Source organism: Leuciscus leuciscus, assembly GCF_965113295.1.
Source record: "Leuciscus leuciscus genome assembly, chromosome: 8".
NCBI classification, from domain to species: Eukaryota; Metazoa; Chordata; class Actinopteri; order Cypriniformes; family Leuciscidae; genus Leuciscus; species Leuciscus leuciscus.
In genome coordinates this window covers 38,500,370-38,519,497 of record NC_138732.1, presented here as the reverse complement: position 1 = coordinate 38,519,497, position 19,128 = coordinate 38,500,370, and the positions used below count along the sequence as shown (strand labels likewise).

At 39.6% G+C, this 19,128-nt stretch overlaps 1 protein-coding gene across 3 annotated transcripts in view; it reads left to right on the top strand.

Moving 5' to 3' along the window:
- Nucleotides 1-19,128, top strand: part of atrx (ATRX chromatin remodeler) — a 47,495-nt gene that overhangs the window by 20,063 nt on the left and 8,304 nt on the right. For all 3 annotated transcript variants that reach the window (XM_082178255.1, XM_082178254.1, XM_082178256.1), the window contains exons 14-30: nt 632-731; nt 822-1,019; nt 1,124-1,265; nt 2,343-2,452; nt 2,594-2,740; nt 3,673-3,850; nt 4,012-4,149; nt 5,254-5,429; nt 5,588-5,705; nt 8,066-8,196; nt 8,940-9,034; nt 9,123-9,262; nt 9,576-9,729; nt 9,818-9,918; nt 11,504-11,612; nt 11,706-11,883; nt 12,233-12,424. In XM_082178255.1, the coding sequence (XP_082034381.1) occupies nt 632-731; nt 822-1,019; nt 1,124-1,265; nt 2,343-2,452; nt 2,594-2,740; nt 3,673-3,850; nt 4,012-4,149; nt 5,254-5,429; nt 5,588-5,705; nt 8,066-8,196; nt 8,940-9,034; nt 9,123-9,262; nt 9,576-9,729; nt 9,818-9,918; nt 11,504-11,612; nt 11,706-11,883; nt 12,233-12,424 (2,407 nt within the window). The remainder of the gene's footprint in view (nt 1-631; nt 732-821; nt 1,020-1,123; nt 1,266-2,342; nt 2,453-2,593; nt 2,741-3,672; nt 3,851-4,011; nt 4,150-5,253; nt 5,430-5,587; nt 5,706-8,065; nt 8,197-8,939; nt 9,035-9,122; nt 9,263-9,575; nt 9,730-9,817; nt 9,919-11,503; nt 11,613-11,705; nt 11,884-12,232; nt 12,425-19,128) is intronic.

Below are 19,128 nucleotides of genomic sequence, written 5' to 3'. Positions count from 1 at the left end.
TGTAGAATAACAATTGTATAATATAAAATATATATTTATAATAATATAAAATAGAATTTAATTCTCAAATTGTTTTAAAATAGTATTGTTTTTTTCTTCTAAATGTAAGCTATTACTTCAAAATTACACAAATTATGAGATGATAAAAATGATCTGTATGGGTGGTATCATGAATCATATTAGAATGATTTCTGAAGGATCATGTGACACTGAAGTAAAGTAATGATGCTGAAAATTCAACTTTGATCACAGGAATAAATTACAGTTTAACATATATTCACATAGAAAACGGATATTTTAAATTTTAATAATGTTTCCCAATATTACGGTTTTTGTGTTTTTGATCCAATAATTGCAGACTTGGTGAGAATAAGAGATGACTTTTAAAAACAAAGAAATCTTATTGACCCCAAACTTTTAATAGTCATGTATGTTTAGTCTCAAATCAAATGTGCAAATAAAAAATGGTCTCTCTGGCCACATTCTCCTTTCGTAAAATATTCTGTTAAATTATTATGGATTATTAATAATCATGGTTTATTATTATTGCATTTTTTTTATGACTAATGAATCTATTACTGTTCGCTGAGGTAAACAAAACTTACCAAACATGTCCTGTTATCACTTGTAGATCGTCCAAGAAAGCAGGCAAAGACGGTGAGAGAAGTTACCAGAAAGAAAAGAAAAAGCGACGGCGCATTAAGGTTCAAGACTCCTCATCCAGTGCCAAGGTGCCGTATATTACACATCTATTTCAGCACGATGAATAAACAAACTGCTGATGTCTTAAAGGGAAGTATGTTTGTTTTTCTGCTCTACAGAGTGGAGAGGAAGGGGATGGAGATGGTGATGGTGATGAGGAAGGGGATGACAAAGGGACACCCAAAAATCGCAAGAAGATCCGTAAGATCATTAAAGATGACCTTCTGCGGACAGAGACCCGAGATGCCCTGAAGGAGGAGGAGGAGAGGAGGAAACGCATCGCTGAGAGGGAGCGCTTGAGGGAGAAACTACGAGAGGTACAAATCTTAGAGGCAGATATTTAGGGCTCACAAACTGTTCCTCTGTATTGTAGTTTTCATCTTGTACAGAAAACTCAAAGCTTGGGGCTCTTTGGTTTCAGACTATCGTGGTGGAGGAGTCGTCGCAGATCGTGTGTCCCATCACCACAAAACTGGTGCTCGATGAGGACGAGGAGACCAAGGAGCCACTAGTGCAGGTTCACAGGAACCTGGTGACCAAACTCAAACCCCATCAGGTGGATGGTGAGTTAATCATCACGTGTATTTTTTTAAATGCTTTGGTTATAGTGACTATTCAGCATTTGTAGTATGTCCCTGTAAAGGGTTAGCCGAAGTAAATCAATGTTTAAAGTCATCATCAAAAAAAAATTTACCCCTTTTCTTTCTTATTAAATGTTCAATTTTTTAACAAGAAAATTACTTTGTCCATCTCTAAAACTAGTAAATGTTGATAAATACATTTACCCAGAAATATGTCATGTGTCAACTTGTAATTTAATTTAATTTATTTTTTTGGAGTAACATTTTTTCATGCATTGATTAGTTGTTGAAATATATATATATATATAAAAGGAATCCGTGCACCAAACAAGTTCAAAGTCCTAGATCCATTGAGCAAAAGTTAATGAAGAATTCAGCAAAGTACAAACGTGATAAAGAGTGACTCAGTGATAAAGAGTGAAAAAAGAAACAACAAACATTTCAGTCCATCTTGGACTATCTTAAATAACTGCATACATAGTTCAAGGCACTAATTGGAGACACCAGATAATTGACCAAACGAGTAAGATATAATAAGTGAATAATGCTAATCGCACATGGGTGGAGTAATCCATTGCACATGCTACAGCAACAAACCACAATAGAGGGATGGGAAAGACATCTATTTCTCAATGGATCTTGGACTTTGTAACTTGTTTGGCGTGCAGAAAGTCCCCCTTATTCTTAACGTAAGAGCAGACAAAGCCATTTTAACTCAAATGTGCCGAGGTCTCCGGGGTCTCATTCGCTTCCGGTTATGTTAGCTGTAGAAAAACAGTCTGTTATTTTGCTTGATATTGCAAACTTTTACTTATCATATTATTTTAATTGGTTTTCGGGATCATAAACACTGGTTTGTAGCTCTTTTTTTTTTTTGTCTTCCCGTTCAAAAATCATAAGCCTTCCGAATTGAAAATGAGTCTCTGCACATTGACAGAAAACAACTTACTTCTGCATAGCTAAGTGGTGCAGGACTTTATCATATTTAATTAGTTTTAGTGGAGGACACATGGAAAGACACAGACACCAGGTGACGTCTTGTGTTTGTTCTGTTTGCAGGTGTGCAGTTCATGTGGGATTGCTGCTGTGAGTCGGTGAAGAAGGTAGAGAAGTCTGGTGGCTCCGGCTGTATCCTGGCCCACTGCATGGGTCTGGGCAAAACCCTCCAGGTCATTTATTTATTTAGTTATTTATTTATTCATACCATCTTGTTATAATACCATGCTATGAACAGCTGTAAATGATATTGTTTTGTGATTCTGCTGTGCCTGGTCTGCGCGTGACTCTGCTGTTCTCTCGGTGTCCTGCAGGTGGTGACGTTTCTCCACACTCTTCTTCTGTGTGAGAAGCTGAACTTCTCCACGGCTCTGGTGGTGTGTCCTCTCAACACTGTGCTCAACTGGCTCAATGAGTTTGAGAAGTGGCAAGAAGGCCTGAAGGACGAGGAGAGTTTAGAGGTAGAGATTTGGTGTTGTATCATGTAGATCTTTCCATTACGCTTTACCGTTATTTGTTAATCACACGGGTCCATTTGAAACTCCACACAAAGTATGTTGAAGTATTCTATAATGAATGTTACAAATAAATATAAATTTAAATTTAAGTGGCCATATTGTATGTAATATGTGGACTTTAGAGAAGTGTAAAAAACTACGCTTGTATGCAATTTCCCATGAAAACCATCCCGTCAGGTCTAAAATATAAATGCTTATAATAGGCTTACCATAGCGAATCAGGGTAAGACAAAAACACATTTTGGAAGAAGGAGTGATTATGTATTGACTCGTTATTTAAATTTTGTAATTTGAAAGTGCTTGAATTTATTTTGTGCAAGAAGTTTTCTGGAAAAAAATCCATATTATTCCCATTTCGCCAACACTTCGTGGCCTATGCGCACTAGCTTTTACATGTTACATTAAGTGTTTCCCGCATGAGGTACTTTGTGTTGTACGTTGCCATGACGTTCACGCGCACGCATGAATATTTCATGGTTTCATGCAAAAGTTAATATCAGATAAGTTTAGAATATAGTATAGGATGTACTGAATATTCTTCAGTTTTATGCAAAACAGAAATACGACAAATATAACATCAGATCTCTGCTTTTTTGCATAGTTGTGTTTAACACGATGTGACCTTGCTCTCACTTGTAACGTGTCACCACATTAAGTCCTTGAATTTGTGGGTACTGGACCTGGAAAGTCCATGAAAGGTCCTTGAATTTGAAGTTCAACAAGGTGTGGGAACCCTGCATAGTGTGACTTTAACATTTTCTGCCCCTTAAATCTGAGTCCTGAATCACTGATTCAAAGATCACTAAAAGAGCACATTCCTTTTCAACGTTGCCATTTAATCTCACCCTATGTCGGTGTCTTTCCCTCTGTTTCAGGTGATCGAGCTGGCCACAGTGAAGAGACCTCAGGAGAGAGCCTACGCTTTACAGCGCTGGCAGGAAGATGGCGGCGTCATGATCATAGGATACGAGATGTACCGCAACCTCACGCAAGGGCGCAACATCAAGAGCAAGAAGCTGAAGGAAACCTTTCAGAAAACTCTAGTTGATCCAGGTGAAGTTACTGCATTTATGATAAACCTGGAAATATCAGCTGGTAAAAATGTAGAAATTGGGATTTTCAGTCCTGGAAATAACATTGACGTAATTAAAACTGACATGCTGCTGTTAAATGTTTCATTTACTGTAAAGTTTTCTTCATGTTTTGATGCACAGGTCCAGATTTTGTCATCTGTGATGAGGGTCACATCCTGAAGAACGAAGCGTCTGCCGTCTCCAAAGCCATGAACTCCATCAGGACTCGTCGGCGGGTGGTGCTGACGGGAACGCCTCTGCAGAACAACCTCATCGAGTGTAAGTCACTCTTTTTGCTTGTGGTTAAGGGTGCGATGGTAAAACGACGGTTCGGTTCAGACCCTTGATTTGAATTCACAATTCTGCATGTTTTCAGTATAGCAGATTTTTTTAACTTTTTATTAAACAGTGGTTTACTGAACAAACTATGGTCCTGTCTTTACATAAAAATGTCAATACTGCTGCAACACTCGTCGTACTGCAGTGCTGTTGTAAATGGCAGAAGTGCGTCCGCTTTTGGATGCAAAATATTTTAGCAAAATGTGTGTTTTAGTCCGAATTATTGCACTCCATCTGTTTAGCACGCATGCGTGATCCAGTGATCATTCAGTGAAGCCTGTGAAGGATTTCTAACGTTTACAGATAAGGATTGTAAATGTAAATGCACTGAGGAAAACAAGTCTCAAATGCATTAAACGGCACACACATCTTGCATGAGGGCAAGCCGCTTTAAACTGTAGGCTGAATTTGATGTATAATGTATGAATTTGAATATAATAAAGGACAACTCAGATCATTCACTTTTCTCACAGAAGCTCACTCTGCTGCAAACACATCTGAACAATAACAAGACACACAGTTTATCAATATCATATATACACTATCGTTCCATCATTAGAGAGAAACAGTTTCAGATGACGTTCAACACGCACAGAAGTTACGTACAAGCAGTGGTTGAATTAATTAACCACACTGTATTCATATGGTACACATGTGCCGAACCTGAAAGGCCCATACCGAAAATATGACACTTAATTTTTTTTAAGTGAACGTGGTTATCAGCCAATGCCTTTATCTCAAAATTGCCAAGTATCAGCTAACATATTGGTAGATCATTAGTCATTAATAGCTAATAGATTGAGCTTCCAAATGGCCCTTAAAGTTCAGTGCTCCTAGACACCCAGAAATTCTGTTGCAACTAGCCAATCAGAGTGGACCCGGTGATTTCAGTACCTGAGTGTGATTTATGCCTCATAGTCAGTGGGCGGTTCATGCTTTTGCTATTTAAGGTGAAAAGTATGTCGTTCTGAATTTGGAAAGGATTCTTTAAACACTTCAGTTATGACAGTGTGGGAGTGTAAAAGTGTCACTTTCTGCCCTCAGATCACTGCATGGTGACCTTCATTAAGGAGAACCTGCTGGGATCAGTGAAGGAGTTCAGAAACCGCTTCATCAACCCCATCCAGAACGGCCAGTGTGCCGACTCCACGCTCGTTGACGTCCGTGTCATGAAGAAACGAGCACACATCCTCTACGAGATGCTGGCGGGATGTGTCCAAGTAAGCCAAATCACCACAGCCAATGAGGGCTTGAGTATTGTCATGTATCTTAAGTCATGGTTTTACACGGCACCGGTCTATAAATGAGTGAAATGTTCAGTGCTTGTTTAAGATGAGAAGACTTTTAAAAATCTGTTGTTCTTGTTTTTGTCCCACAGAGAAGAGATTACACTGCCCTAACAAAATTCCTCCCACCAAAACACGAGTATGTGTTAGAGATCCGGTTAACACCCATTCAGTGCAAGCTTTATCGGTACTATTTGGATCACTTTACAGGTACGACTCTACGTCATTCTGTTTATTGCATGTTTGCTCTTGGTTGTTAAAAGCAACTTGAATTCAAAATTTTCCCAATTTATTATCATAATAAAAGTCCCTGCATTCGTCAGTGTAAATATATTTATAACCGGTTATCATCATGAAATGACGTTTGTGCTGATGTGACAGACCACGTGAACATGAAGGAAAAGTGTCTCAGCCCTACATCTGTTTCCTGCTGAATATTCAGTTTCACTCAAAAATGTCACATTACGAAAGTTAAATGTGTTTCGTGTTAAGTTTTAATCAAGTCATTTGTGTGATCCACCTCGTAAAGTCTGTCAGCTTAAACCCTGAAGTCTCCTGAGGTGAAACCAGCTTTTCCCCACCGGCTCTTCTTTTTTTCAATGGAGTGGTTTGGTGGTGTTATAGCTCAGGCCGTGATTGTTCTGCATCTGGGAGAGGGAGAAAGGCAGCTGGCACCAGGCCGTGAGGCTATCTGAACAAATTCCCACGTCCTTATCTAATGAAGAGCTTGGGGAGAGTTTCCCAGCCGGAGGCTCATTAGTCCGGCTTTCCTCTGAGCCGCTGCTTTGCTCCTGCGCTGCTGTTGTGACTGTGGGTGCAGACCCCCAGAGACCACCAACCAGACACCGTCTTTCCCTTAATGCTTGGGCTTTTGTCCCGGTGGCCTGCTTTACCCAAACCCTGATCCAATTTCATGCTGCATTTAGGCGAACTCGCATTCAGCGTTTTACACACACTACAGTGTTCACAACACTACAGTCTGTGACATTTCTTCTATCCCAGATTTCACAGCAATGACTCTGGCCCTGTGTCCGCCTGGTATTAGGATGCAAAAATGAGAAAAGAAAAATAAGATTATTAATTGCGTATCATTTGTCTTTTTTTAAAAGAACATGCGTAATTAATAAATTAATTTTTTTCCGTTACATTTTTCACGATTTCCCCCCCATTTTATTCTTCTGGATTCTGTTTGAATGTTTACATTAAATTTTATTAGTCAAAAAAACATATCTAATTAATTGAAATATAAAGCTTATACAATTATCACATCTTTAGGGCTCTATAAAATCTGTTTTATAATTTTTTTTATTTTTTTTAATTCCATAAATTTTTCTGTATTCAGTTTTTAATGATTTAATTAAATATTAATAGTCAAAAAGCATGTCTAGGCAATTGAATTCTTTAAACTTATTAAAGATTTTTATTAACATTTTTGCAATAGTGTAGGGCCCTATGAAATTATTTTTATTCCGATACATTTTTTATGTGTTATTAACTTCTTGATTTTTATTTTATTTTATTTAATACAAATTTATAATGAAAAACGGTGGTAATCAAATAATAGGCATAAAACATAAATTGTTCAGGCATAAAACATGAACAATTTAATCATCTAAAATTGAACAATTCTGTTTCTTTTTTGGGCAAACAATGGGATGCTACAGAAGTCCACTTTGAATATTAAAACATTGAACACATTTTTGTGATTAACAATTTAATCATTTTTATTATTATTACTTTTAGAAGTACATTCTACTTTGCAGAGTTAATGAACACCAGTAAACTGAAACTTTGCAAGCTTTTAGGTTAATTAACTCAACCGAACACATCCTATATGAGAATAATCAGATATGTATGCGCAGGCAAAATACTACAACTGCACAAAATTACACAACTGTTCAGAATGTGTATCTCCTGTTGTGGATGCGCTCTTTCTCTAACAACACACTGACATATGGACAAAGAATTGTCTCATTATAATGTGATGTATAAGACAGTTTGGTGCTACATCTCTTGCACTTTACTGTATTTTCATCATCATAGTGATTCCAAGCATCACTGTATGCTTTCAAAGCCATTGCTTCACTTTAGTTCTCCGTTATGCTGTCCTTACGGTAACCAATCAGATCTCAAAGTGCTACTATGACCAATCAGAAAAAAGACAAATAGATTTTCATTTTCATGAAAGATCATCACTGATTGGTACTCGTGCTCATCCCTAGAACATGGGCTTCAGGCACTGTGCAGTATACAGTATGCTAGTGTTTGTTTTTGAACATTGCAGTCATTTGTTTGGCAAATCCGCTCGGTGAATTGCAGATATTACACTTTTTTTTTCTTTTTTTTTCTTTTTTTTTAAGATGTTTGTAGCAAAGCCTTTTTGCAAAGAATTTTGGGGCTTTTTCTAAGTATCAGTGTGAAAACAGGCAGCATGAGCCTCTCACAGTCCTGAGAGCTTGTTTACCTGCTCAGTTAATCCTCCGGGCTAATCTGAATGCAGGATTTGGGGTGCTCTGGCATGCTGGGATTGAGGCTGCTGCGGGCACTAAACGTCTGAATCCTCTCAACAGGTGTCGGTTCTGCCTTGGAGAGTGGAAGAGGTCGTGCGGGAACCAAACTCTTCCAGGATTTCCAGATGCTCAGCAGAATCTGGACCCATCCGTGGTGCCTCCAGCTGGACTATATCAGTAAAGAAAACAAGGTGAGCGGACTGCAGACTTCTCTGAAAACACAACCTGAGGGAATTTACTTAAGGGAGAACTTTCCCTAATATCATCACTTTCTGTGCACATGCAGGACTCCAGACCCAAAAAATTACTAGGGAGCTGCATGATGTTCTTTAGGCCGCACATTTCATGGTTCAAGTGACCCAATCCCGATTTTCTTTTCTTCTCCCGTGTGGCACAGATTGGATATGAACCACGAACGTTTAAGCAAGACAAAAGCACATGGATTCCGTTATTCTCAGATCGATTTCAGGCCTCATTCACATAAAATAAATCTGATATAAATCGGATGCATGCATTTGCGTCTGTCATGTAAGTGGACATACATGGATATTCCCGTCAATGCGAGTCTTGCATCATTGAAAAAAACAATGTTTACCATATGTGATTTGCACTATGTATGTGTGCTAATATGTGAATAAAAGACTAAATTACATCTGTTCATCATAAAATGATCATATCGCTTCACAAGACGTGGATTAAACTGCTCGATTTATGTGGATTCATTTGAACTCCTTTTTGGATCTAAGTTTTGGTTACTTGGACTTTCAGTGCAGGGACCGAAATCTCTCAGGTTTCATTAATATGTGTTTCGAAAATGAACAAAAATCGTATAAGTTGGAATGACATGATGATACGTAAATGGTGACACACGTTTTATTTTTTATTAACTACCCCTTTAACTCTTTACTGCTTTTTTCCCCCTCCGTACCAACAGGGATACTTCGACGAGGACAGTATGGAGGAGTTCATAGCCTCGGAGACAGAGGAGTCCTCCATGAGTTTGACCTCTGAAGATGAGAAGCCCAAAAGGTTTGAAATGAGCCCTTACTCTTCCTTAGCAATTGACCCGTTTCCTACCTCTATTATGACTAATCTGGTTTCCTAAACCCCCATACAGGAAGAAGAAACGAGGCAAAGGAAAAGACAAGGGCTCAGACAAGTCTGACAGTGATGACCTGGAAGTGATTAAGGAGTGGAACACCAGCTCTCGCGGAGGAAACCCTGAGGGGAGGAACCGAGCAGAGCCGGTGGAGGAGGGTATGACTGACACAATCACCACCTCATATAGGAGTTAAGGTCCTTGCACACTGAGTCCGAAAATTTCGTATGCGTTTTTTCGTATTCGTCGGACGTAATTTCGGACTCGGTGTGCAAGGACCTTTAGGCAGTGTTAGTATTACTAATAATGGTTGATTGACTTTATCACTGGCTACGTTCACATGCACCCAAATAATCCATTAGTAATCGGATTAACGGCTTTTTTGTACTGAAAGTTTGGATCTAAGATCCCTGCCATGCATGTCTTCTGCAAATATAGTCATAACAGTGTGTATCTGTGTGTTTTCCTCAGTTCGGGCCTCGTCAAACTCCGGTCCTGGCAGCCCGTCACCGGACTGGTACAAAGAGTTTGTGACCGAGCCAGATTCAGAGGTGCTGGAGCATTCTGGGAAAATGGTGGTGCTTTTTGAGATCCTCCGCATGGCTGAAGACGTGGAAGAAAAAGTGTGAGTTACGTTTTGTCATAGTCGCATCATCTCAGGACTCATTGGCTTCAGTGTCATGTGATCATGTATGTTATGATTGTGTGCTCAGGTTGGTGTTCAGCCAGTCTCTCATTTCTCTGGACCTCATCGAGGATTTTCTGGAGTTGGCAGGCAGAGCCAAAGAGGAAGGGAAAGTTTCGCCGTACAAAGGTTAGACATGCTGGTATTTAGTTAATTATTGCTCTTTCAGCAATGCTCTCCCTCAGCCTTGAGCACACTGCTTTATAAACTCTTTTGTTTTCAGGGTTAGTCTGACATTTATGCCACTCAAAGTCTGCATGCTTCTCATTCTTAATAAACTCTGTTGCAGTTAATGACAGCATACTTTATTTACTATTTTGTGCAGTGTGCATCATTTTAAATTCTTACCATGCCATGAACAAGAAATGGTCAATGAGTCAATCCATGTTTCCAAATAAATTAATTCTCAGGTTTGCGTCTCTGTCTTTCAAAATGTAATGTCGTATGTATGTACAAAATGTAACGACTTTGCCTTTTGACTGATGGCACGTGCTAAGCTGTTATTAAATAGCCATTTAAGCATTATTCCAGTATTTTAGGCATGCTAGTATTTAATAGATTTAAATATTAATATACAGTAATGGATGTTAAAAACAAACACCTTTAGACTTTGTCTTGCCGGTGGGATTATAATATAAATTTGTAATATTTTTTTTATATTCTTTGTTCCTTATTTATGACTTCATATGGTTTGTACAGTGGCCCATGTGTTTATTAGGAGTTTATTATATGTGCTGTAAATTTAACATTGATTTTAGCAAATAAAAAAGCAAAGTGAGCACTGATCCAGTGAGTGACCAAACTGTAGTTCTGTAGTAATCAAACTCATCTTATATTTGCGCACACATCTGACACAGATCTGGGTTAAGTGTCTGCAGAAACACGCAAATATGCGCATGTAAATATAAAGCCTCTGGAATAAGGTCATGGTCCTAATTAAACCCTCACAGCTGTTTTTACTTTAATTTTGAAAATGATTAGGCCTTTTTTATTTTGCAAAAAAATGTTTGCTTAAGGCTTTGTAATTTGTAATGAAAAGATCACAGAGGCATAATTGGAAACATATTGAAATGTTAGGTATGAACACGAGTGTGGGAGGCCACAATATTAGATGCTGAACACGAGACTTTGCCACCTATGTAGGGTGCATGCTTTCCCCAGAGCTCTTCATACACAGCACACACCCTACCAGGGCCAGGGTTCCCACGGGTCCTTGAAATCCTTGAAAGTTTGTGAATCTAAAATTTTTTTAAATAAATCAAGGCCCTGGAAAGTTTTTGAAAGTGCTTGAATTTATTATTTTTCTGTTCGTTTTCTGGAAAAAAATCCATATTATTCCCTCCGATCCGCTAATGTGTTGTTTCGCCAACACCTCGTGGCCTATGCGCACTAGCTTGCTTGATTTACGTTAGTTACGCGCATTTACGCGTTACGTTAAGTGTTTCCCGCGTGAGGTACTTTGTGTTGCCATGACGTTCACGCTCACAAAAAATTAACAATGTATCTTACAAGGTAACACGATTTGAACTTGCTCTCACTTGAAAAGTGTCCCCACATTAAGTCCTTGAATTTGAGGGTATTGGACCTGGAAAGTCCTTGAAAGGTCCTTGAATTAGAAGTTAACCAAGGTGTGGGAACCCTGCAGGGTCATGACCGCTGCAGAAAACCTTTGCTAGAAATGGCTTGTTGACTAGCTATGCTGTTGTTCTTCAAGGTGAGGGCAAGTGGTTCAGAAACATTGACTACTACCGCCTGGATGGTTCCACGAACGCCTTGACCAGGAAGAAATGGGCAGAGGAGTTCAATGACACCAGTAATGTTCGGTAAAAACACTTTTCCCTTTGGAGTAGCAAGCAGTGGAACTGTTCCTCACTTTTCCCACTAGTGTCAAGCACTCTTGTTCTTGTTCTCCACAGGGGTCGATTGTTCCTCATCTCAACCAGAGCTGGTTCTCTCGGGATCAACTTGGTAGCTGCAAACAGGGTCATCATTTTTGATGCCTCATGGAACCCATCCTACGACGTTCAGAGTATTTTCAGAGTCTATCGCTTTGGTCAAGTGAAGACTGTGTTTGTCTACAGGTTTTTGGCTCAGGTGAGAAATTTAGTTCCGATATTTGGATGAATTTATTTGTTGTGTTCATTTCTATGTAGAAATTCACACGTTTATTTACAGACAGGGCTTTGGAATAGAGCGTTAGTTGAGAGACTCAACTAGCACCAATTGGATAACACATGTTGCTAAGCTAGTAATAATTTTATATGCACTTGTTTTCTGATTCTGCAACAAGCTCAACTAATATCGTCATCCAAGAGAGCATACAACATTCTGGGATTGCTTTATCTGCAAAGCATGACGGCACCTATAATGGCTACAAATGTTGCTGAATTGGGCCCATTACTAGGTCAGTGATCAGATCTGTAATGTGTTTTTGTTTCTAAAGGGAACCATGGAGGATAAGATCTATGACCGGCAAGTCACCAAACAGTCGCTGTCCTTCAGAGTTGTTGACCAACAGCAGATTGAACGTCACTTTACGATGAACGAACTGACGGAGCTCTACACATTTGAGCCCGACCAGCTGGACGATCCCTCTGGGAAGAAGAGCAAGCGGACCACACCCATGCTTCCCAAGGTGAAAACCACTTCATTGCACCTGTGTTCGTCTCTTTCTCCAACAGAAAACATTTTGGTGTTTTGTCTCGATTTGTCAAGTCAGATTTACTTGTATAGAGCTTTTCAGAAGACACATTGTTTCAAAGCAGGTTAATAGGAAATCATGATGTTAATGTGTATAATATATTAATATCTCCGTGCCTTGTGGTCGCGTTTAGCAGATTAATGCTGGCTGCTAATATAGTTTACATTTTGTGACAATACTAGCAATCAAGCAGTTGCTTTTACATGAGTGTACTGTATGAATGTGAATAAAGTTGGATTGAATCTCCTACTACATAGAGCTTGTGCGAGAATGTAAACAATCAAGCAATTTGCATCTGTCCTTTTACAGTTGTTGCAACCCCAGTGAGTTGAAAAATGGTTTTCATGTCAGTGTGACCAAAGTCTTGGCTGTTTCAAGTCATCAGTGAGCATTCACCCTGACTTCACCATTTAGACACAAAATTAAAATGACACAGCACATCTCAAATGAGACTTGCAGCTGGACAGAGGACTGCTTATTCTGAGCAAACTCTAGGTACATTTGGTAGTATGATTAAAATGTGACATTAGAAAACAATCTGTTTTTCTTGCATATCATTGACAAGCAAGTGTCAGTTTTATCTGAACATCTTTCGCACATACCTTTGTTTCAACTTCCGTGCTCCTATTGGGTCTTCATGAGTCTGTTGTCTGAGCTTGTAGTCTCTGTCTTGAGCTTGATGCACGATTGATCCAAGACTAGGGACGAAATAAATCTTTCTACGATCCCCACAATCAGAATCATGTGTGCACTCATGAGGGCTGAAGTCGAACGATCCTGGCCTGTTTTGTTCCACGCACGTTTCCTTTTGATGTTCTCAATGGATGAGACACTGTTATTTACTGGCTTCCAAACCATTCTGCATTTTTATGTTGGATGAGGATTGGAAGAAAGGTGCTCTGCTCTTGTCTTAATAGTTTTGTCCCCTTTGTGCACCTGTGCTTACAAACGCTCAGAGATAATAACAGGAGAGAACCCCTGAAGATTTTACAAGACCACATTGGCCTTCGATTGTGCATCTAATCATTCACAACAGCTCGCAGCTGCACACAGCTACCTCTCGTGACCCTTGTTTACTGAAGAGCTTTATATTGCAGAACCGGTGATGCTGGGATCCTGTAATTGGAGGCAAAGCCAAGTCAAGTCACCTTTATTTATATAGCGCTTTTTACAATACAGATTGTTTCAAAGCAGCTTTACAGTGAGAACAGGAATATAATGCAACAACGTTTGTTTCCAGAAGAAAATAGCGTCATATTCCAGCTTAAGTAGGTTCAGTGATTGTTCATTTTTGTTGTAAACTGAAGTAATAAAGCACACAGCAGCGTAGCACAGAAGGGTCATGTTGGCTATGCAACCCCTTCATCTCTCTGCTGAAGTCTCCCTGGTCTATCATAAGCTGTAGTTGATCTTTGAGAAGCTTGTTGTTCTTTATCAAGCTTTTAATCGGAGATGGAGGCCAACCTTTGCACACTGCAGATGACCACATTTGGCCATATGTGCACCAGAATGTAGCAAGTCAGCTGTTATGATGGAATCTGCTGCCTGTAATCGTCTGAAGATGAGTCAGTCATCCCTCAAAGCCTGTAGTCATATCTCTATTTCTCATAATGCCCTCGCCAAGTTTATGGAACACAGGAAATATTTCTCAACTTGGCAGACCTCTACCCATCGCCCTTTTCCTTACCTTGTGCATGTGTCTGTCAATGCCTTGATCCTTTTTTAATAAGCCAAAAGAATATGACACTTGCACTTTTTTTTGTAACCACTGTTACAAAACCACTTTGGACTGAGAACTAAGATGTGTTGAACTATTAGTTAATATAATTTGAATAGCTAGGCTACAATTCAATTTGTACATTCTCCATTACACTATTAAAAACTTACAGCGACGACATAATTTTGACCATTTTCAATTTATCATACATCACAAACTCATTTTAATTACCAAAAATATAATATTTAGCTGCCGCCTTTGCATATGCAACCCAGTTACTACATTATTCCCCCCTCCATTTAATGAATAATAAATAAAATTGTAACACATCATTTGGATTCTTTCTAAAAGTAAAGTAAAGTCATTAAATTTCCCCACATTTTAAATGCATTGTAGTTTTTACTGCATATAATCTCAACAATTCAAGCCCATTACCCAAAAAAGTTTTTGAAAAAAAAAAAATGTGCCACGACCAAATATTGTTCGTAATAACGAACGGTGTACAACTTTAGAAGTTAACCTAGGATGTTGTTAATATATTTCAGTTGTTGATTTAATGTTTTTAAAAGTATTCAGGCATGTCCTAAATTTGGTAAAAGGTCTGGGAAAAAAAATCTCATGAAATAAACATAAAACGTCTAACCACATATAATATTTAGCTTGCCTGAGGTAGACATTTACTTGCCCACTGCTAATACGATTTTTGTTTGTTTGTATAAGTATTACACATTAAAATTCAAATGAAACCTGATAGTTAAGTTAACATTTCCTTAAAAGCCTCCAGGATACAGAGTACAAGCAATTCCCTCTGTAATAGTACACTATAAACTTACTCTGATCTAGCGATAGCAAAGCTCCCACCCCCCAAGTTACTGCCCTGTTACTTTCCCTAGTGTTTCTGGGAAGACTCCCCCACCCCCTCTCCATCTAAAGCACACATCCCGCTTCTGAACCTGTGTGCCGTTTCAGCTCACCCAAACATCATGCCATCATGAAGGCCATCTGTTACGCTGATTCACTATTTAGTCTCTGAAGTTTTCAAAGGAACGCTGTAAACCTCCCCCGACCTGATGAACAGTCATTATTCCAAACCCCTTTTAGGATGTTCTTGTGCTTTTCAGAGAAACTAATTGGAGACAAAGGAAGCTAGCGGACTTCCACTCTAATGACAAAGAAGAGTGCTTTGGCCCAGACACAAGAGCCACCCAGCTTGGGGTCTGGCCCTGCCTCGGGCTCTTCGGAGGCCCTTTATAGAGCTGAGACCCTTGGGCAGACTCGAGTGACACGGTCAGGTCGGTGTGTACACTTCCCAAAAGTGGTCCATCGGTGGGAAAGTGGTAATTTGCTTTCGCTCAGGCTCCCCTGCCGACTGGCTCTCGTTGAGCAAAGGAACAGACTTTAGTTGGGGTAATTAGGTGCAGGAACCGGCCTTAATAAGTCCCCCAGATGTTCCTTAAATGAGTGGTTGCCTTCAACCCTACATTTTTAGATATTTGCCCCAACTTGGATGAAAGACCTGAAGGTGTGAACTGCAGTACGTCGTGGAAGTTCTCACCTAAAGTCCTCCATTTAGTAAACAGTAGAAACGTTGTCTAGAATGATATTCCTGATGGACATCTGACATACGGTCCTGTGCCAAACATCAAGAGCTCTGCAGACACAGACTGTTTATCAGGGCACTGAGGTTATGTGTATAATTTGTGTGCAGCTGTAGAGTACGTTTTGCCTGGCTAAGGTTAGGTATTACAAATATCTCAATCCTTCACATTCCTTGAGTCTCTTGCCCCGGACCCCTTGGTTTCTTTGGTTTGTGCACCTGCATGTCAAACATAGTGTCTTGTGAAATCTGAGGCACGCATTAGACTCTTCATTTTGAAATGCTAGGTACGATTTTTGTCCACATGGATGCCCATTTTCAGTTCACAAAGGTCAAGTTACACACTTTTTTTTTTTTTTTTTTTTTTTTTTTTAAATCGGAACAGGACATCTATAGTTTAACAACAAAACAAAAAAAACTTCCACACTTTTCCCGTTTCTTTTGCTTTTTTTATGGTTTTATCCTGTCACACTTCAATTTTCCCTGTCTTTCTAAAGAGCGTACAGCAGAAGTTTATAGCTGTGGTAATGAGTGAAGTAAAACCGTGTTTGAGAATATGGATTGCCTTTAATATAAGGTGGCATGATCAAAAACCTTGAGAGGCAATTGGGCTGAAATAGCTGTAAATGTGCTGAAAATGATTTATCAGGAAGCCAAATGGCAAGAAAAAGGGCCTTGCGTCTTTGAACCTGATTGCATTTTTCACACCAGCAGCATTGATCTGGGACTGTGTCTTAAGTAAATTGCCTTTTGTTTGCCAAGTCGTAAATGAATGTAGTTGAGCAGAGCTCTTCAAGTTTATTTTAATGTTCTGTTTCACCAGCAGTGATTTTGGGAGCCGTGTCTTTGTTTCAGTTTTCTATTTTAGGAAAACTTGCAAGAAACATACTTACTGCTGTCAGCCTTTAATTGATAGCTGTTCAAGCCAATTTAAAAAATTTCATGCTGAGAGCAAACAAGCTGTCAAGTAATGCATTAAGAGTGCCACTGTTCAGGAAAAACTTAAGACAGTTTTGCCAGAAAGGTCTTTGCATAGCAGTCTTGATAGATTATGAGTAGAACTGGCCAACATGAGCGATTGAAATGGTGCACAATTAGACGTGATGCAAGTCGCGCAACGAAAGGTCAATTTTCTTGAACAATTTAGTAATGAACGATTCAAAGTGCCAAGACACAACCAGTTCTGTCAGTAATATTGATGTGCGCTGCTTTGGGAATTTCTGGAAATGTCTGTGATTGGTGCACCTTCTAACTCAGTTGCTCTACATTAAAATCTTTCTTTTGTCACATTTAAAGCTAGGTAGGACACAGTGTATGAACACTTTTTCCAGCTAGTGAGAGAATTACAGTGGGAAAATACACATCAATAGTTCAAAAGAAACTTGTATGTCATTTTACCTGCGCTTTATTATTATAGTTATGGGGGTCAACAGTCTGTTTTCAAAAGGATGCATGGACAACAGCACAAAAAAATTCAAAGACTCACAAGGAAATGATTTCTGTGGTTGTGAAGTGAAAAGGCGCTGTGTTCAGACACGGCAGATCGACTCCTCACCTGGGGCTGTATTTATCCTTGCAGAAGTCTGGCTCAAGCACCTCCATGCTTTGATCAAAAGCAAAAAAAGCTTCCTCCCCCCGTTTCACTTCCTGTGGGATCCCAACTCCCAATTTCCCTGAGAAAAGAAAAAAATCTGCAGTCTGCTGATTCCCCCCATTCCCCCCACCCAACCTATTCCACATCCATGCATGGAGTAAAACGATATCCTTTTCCTAAGCCGTCATTATGCGCGGGGTTAGCTCACATTATGACAATGCAGGAGTTCTTGTTACCGTCATTAGTGCCTTTGGTCGAGATGCACATGTAGGGCAGGTTACGGAGACGGGCGAGACCACCCGCGGAGCTCCAGCCTGGAGATTAATCAGGAATCCCAGAATTCCTTGCTCCCCTGGACGGCTTTCACTGTCATTTGACCCAGCGGCTCTGTGACCCAATTACCCGGCGGCTCAAAATTGGACAATGTTCAGATAAGCTCAGGCCCGGGTCGGACCCCTCATGACGGCGAGTGTTTGAAATGTGCTCAAACAACAGCTTCATCATCGAATTGTCTTTCGCTCTGCACACTTTCAACAAGAGGTCATCTTTTCCGTGGAGTCTTTTTCACGGTTGTGATGTAGACGGGGTTTCTCACATGGCAGCATCCAGCCATGTTTTAATTCAGCCACTTAGCCAGAAATTACCATCACCATCATAGGCCATCAAAGGCCAGGCCTGGCGTGATTATGCAGGCTTTCGCCACATGTTTTTATTTTCCAGCTATCGAAGCCATTTACTGAAAAGCCTTGATGTGGATGGATCTGTAGCTGCGCTCTCCATTACACTCTGCTGTAATGCAGAAAGCATGGCTCTGTTATTGGTACCTGTCTTACTGCTGTTATCTTTCTTTTCTTGAAATGAACCTTGATCTGGTTATACATGATACGCTCTTCAGAGGATGATTGAGGTTTTCTCACTTCATTCCTTAGATTCGGTTCATCCAAACCTTTTCTGTTGCAATTTAGTAATCAGTCCCATATTTGGAAACGTGAGGCTTTTTCCCTTTGAACGTTAGTCACGATTATGATTAATTTTGTTTTTGTTTTATTTTGTTTGTTGATGCTGCTCAGTCGGGTGATGACGTAACTACAACGCGTTTTATACTCATATGGTTGGGATCCAGCAGTACACTGGAGATGTTTCCAGATCTTGAGGACCTTTTTAATGTAAAGTGCAGGCAAGACAAAGAAAAGCAAACAATAGCTGTAGAGTCATTTTAAACCATGTTTGTAAAGAGGCCTGGATGTGAATTATGCGCCACTCAGGTATTGTTTTCAATAACAGTGTAGTCATGGAGACCAGAATTGCATGGAAGCGTCTGCAGTTATTATAAATGTCCTATTTTGAACATTTGGCTCGAGGCTGTTTCTTTTTTAATTTTAGCTTTGTAGTGCAAACGAACTGCTGTTTATTTATATTAAAGAGCGTGTGTTATGAAAACATACTGTAACTTTCGGAACCCAAAACGTAGACTCGTGTATATATGATGTAAAATAACGACTCATTCTGAACCTTTGTAACTTTTTGTCATCAAGTAAATGGATATGTCCACACATGACTGTCCACGTGTACTGTTAGGTGATCAGAATCTTAGGTCGTCCAGTTACAGTGAGGTAGTGATATATATTTTCTTCCGTATTGTGATGTAAATATAAGTGTAATGGGTTATCGATAAAGAAAAAATGTAGGGCGGGACATGGTTCTGGTGATGGATTGTTGATTGGATGTGG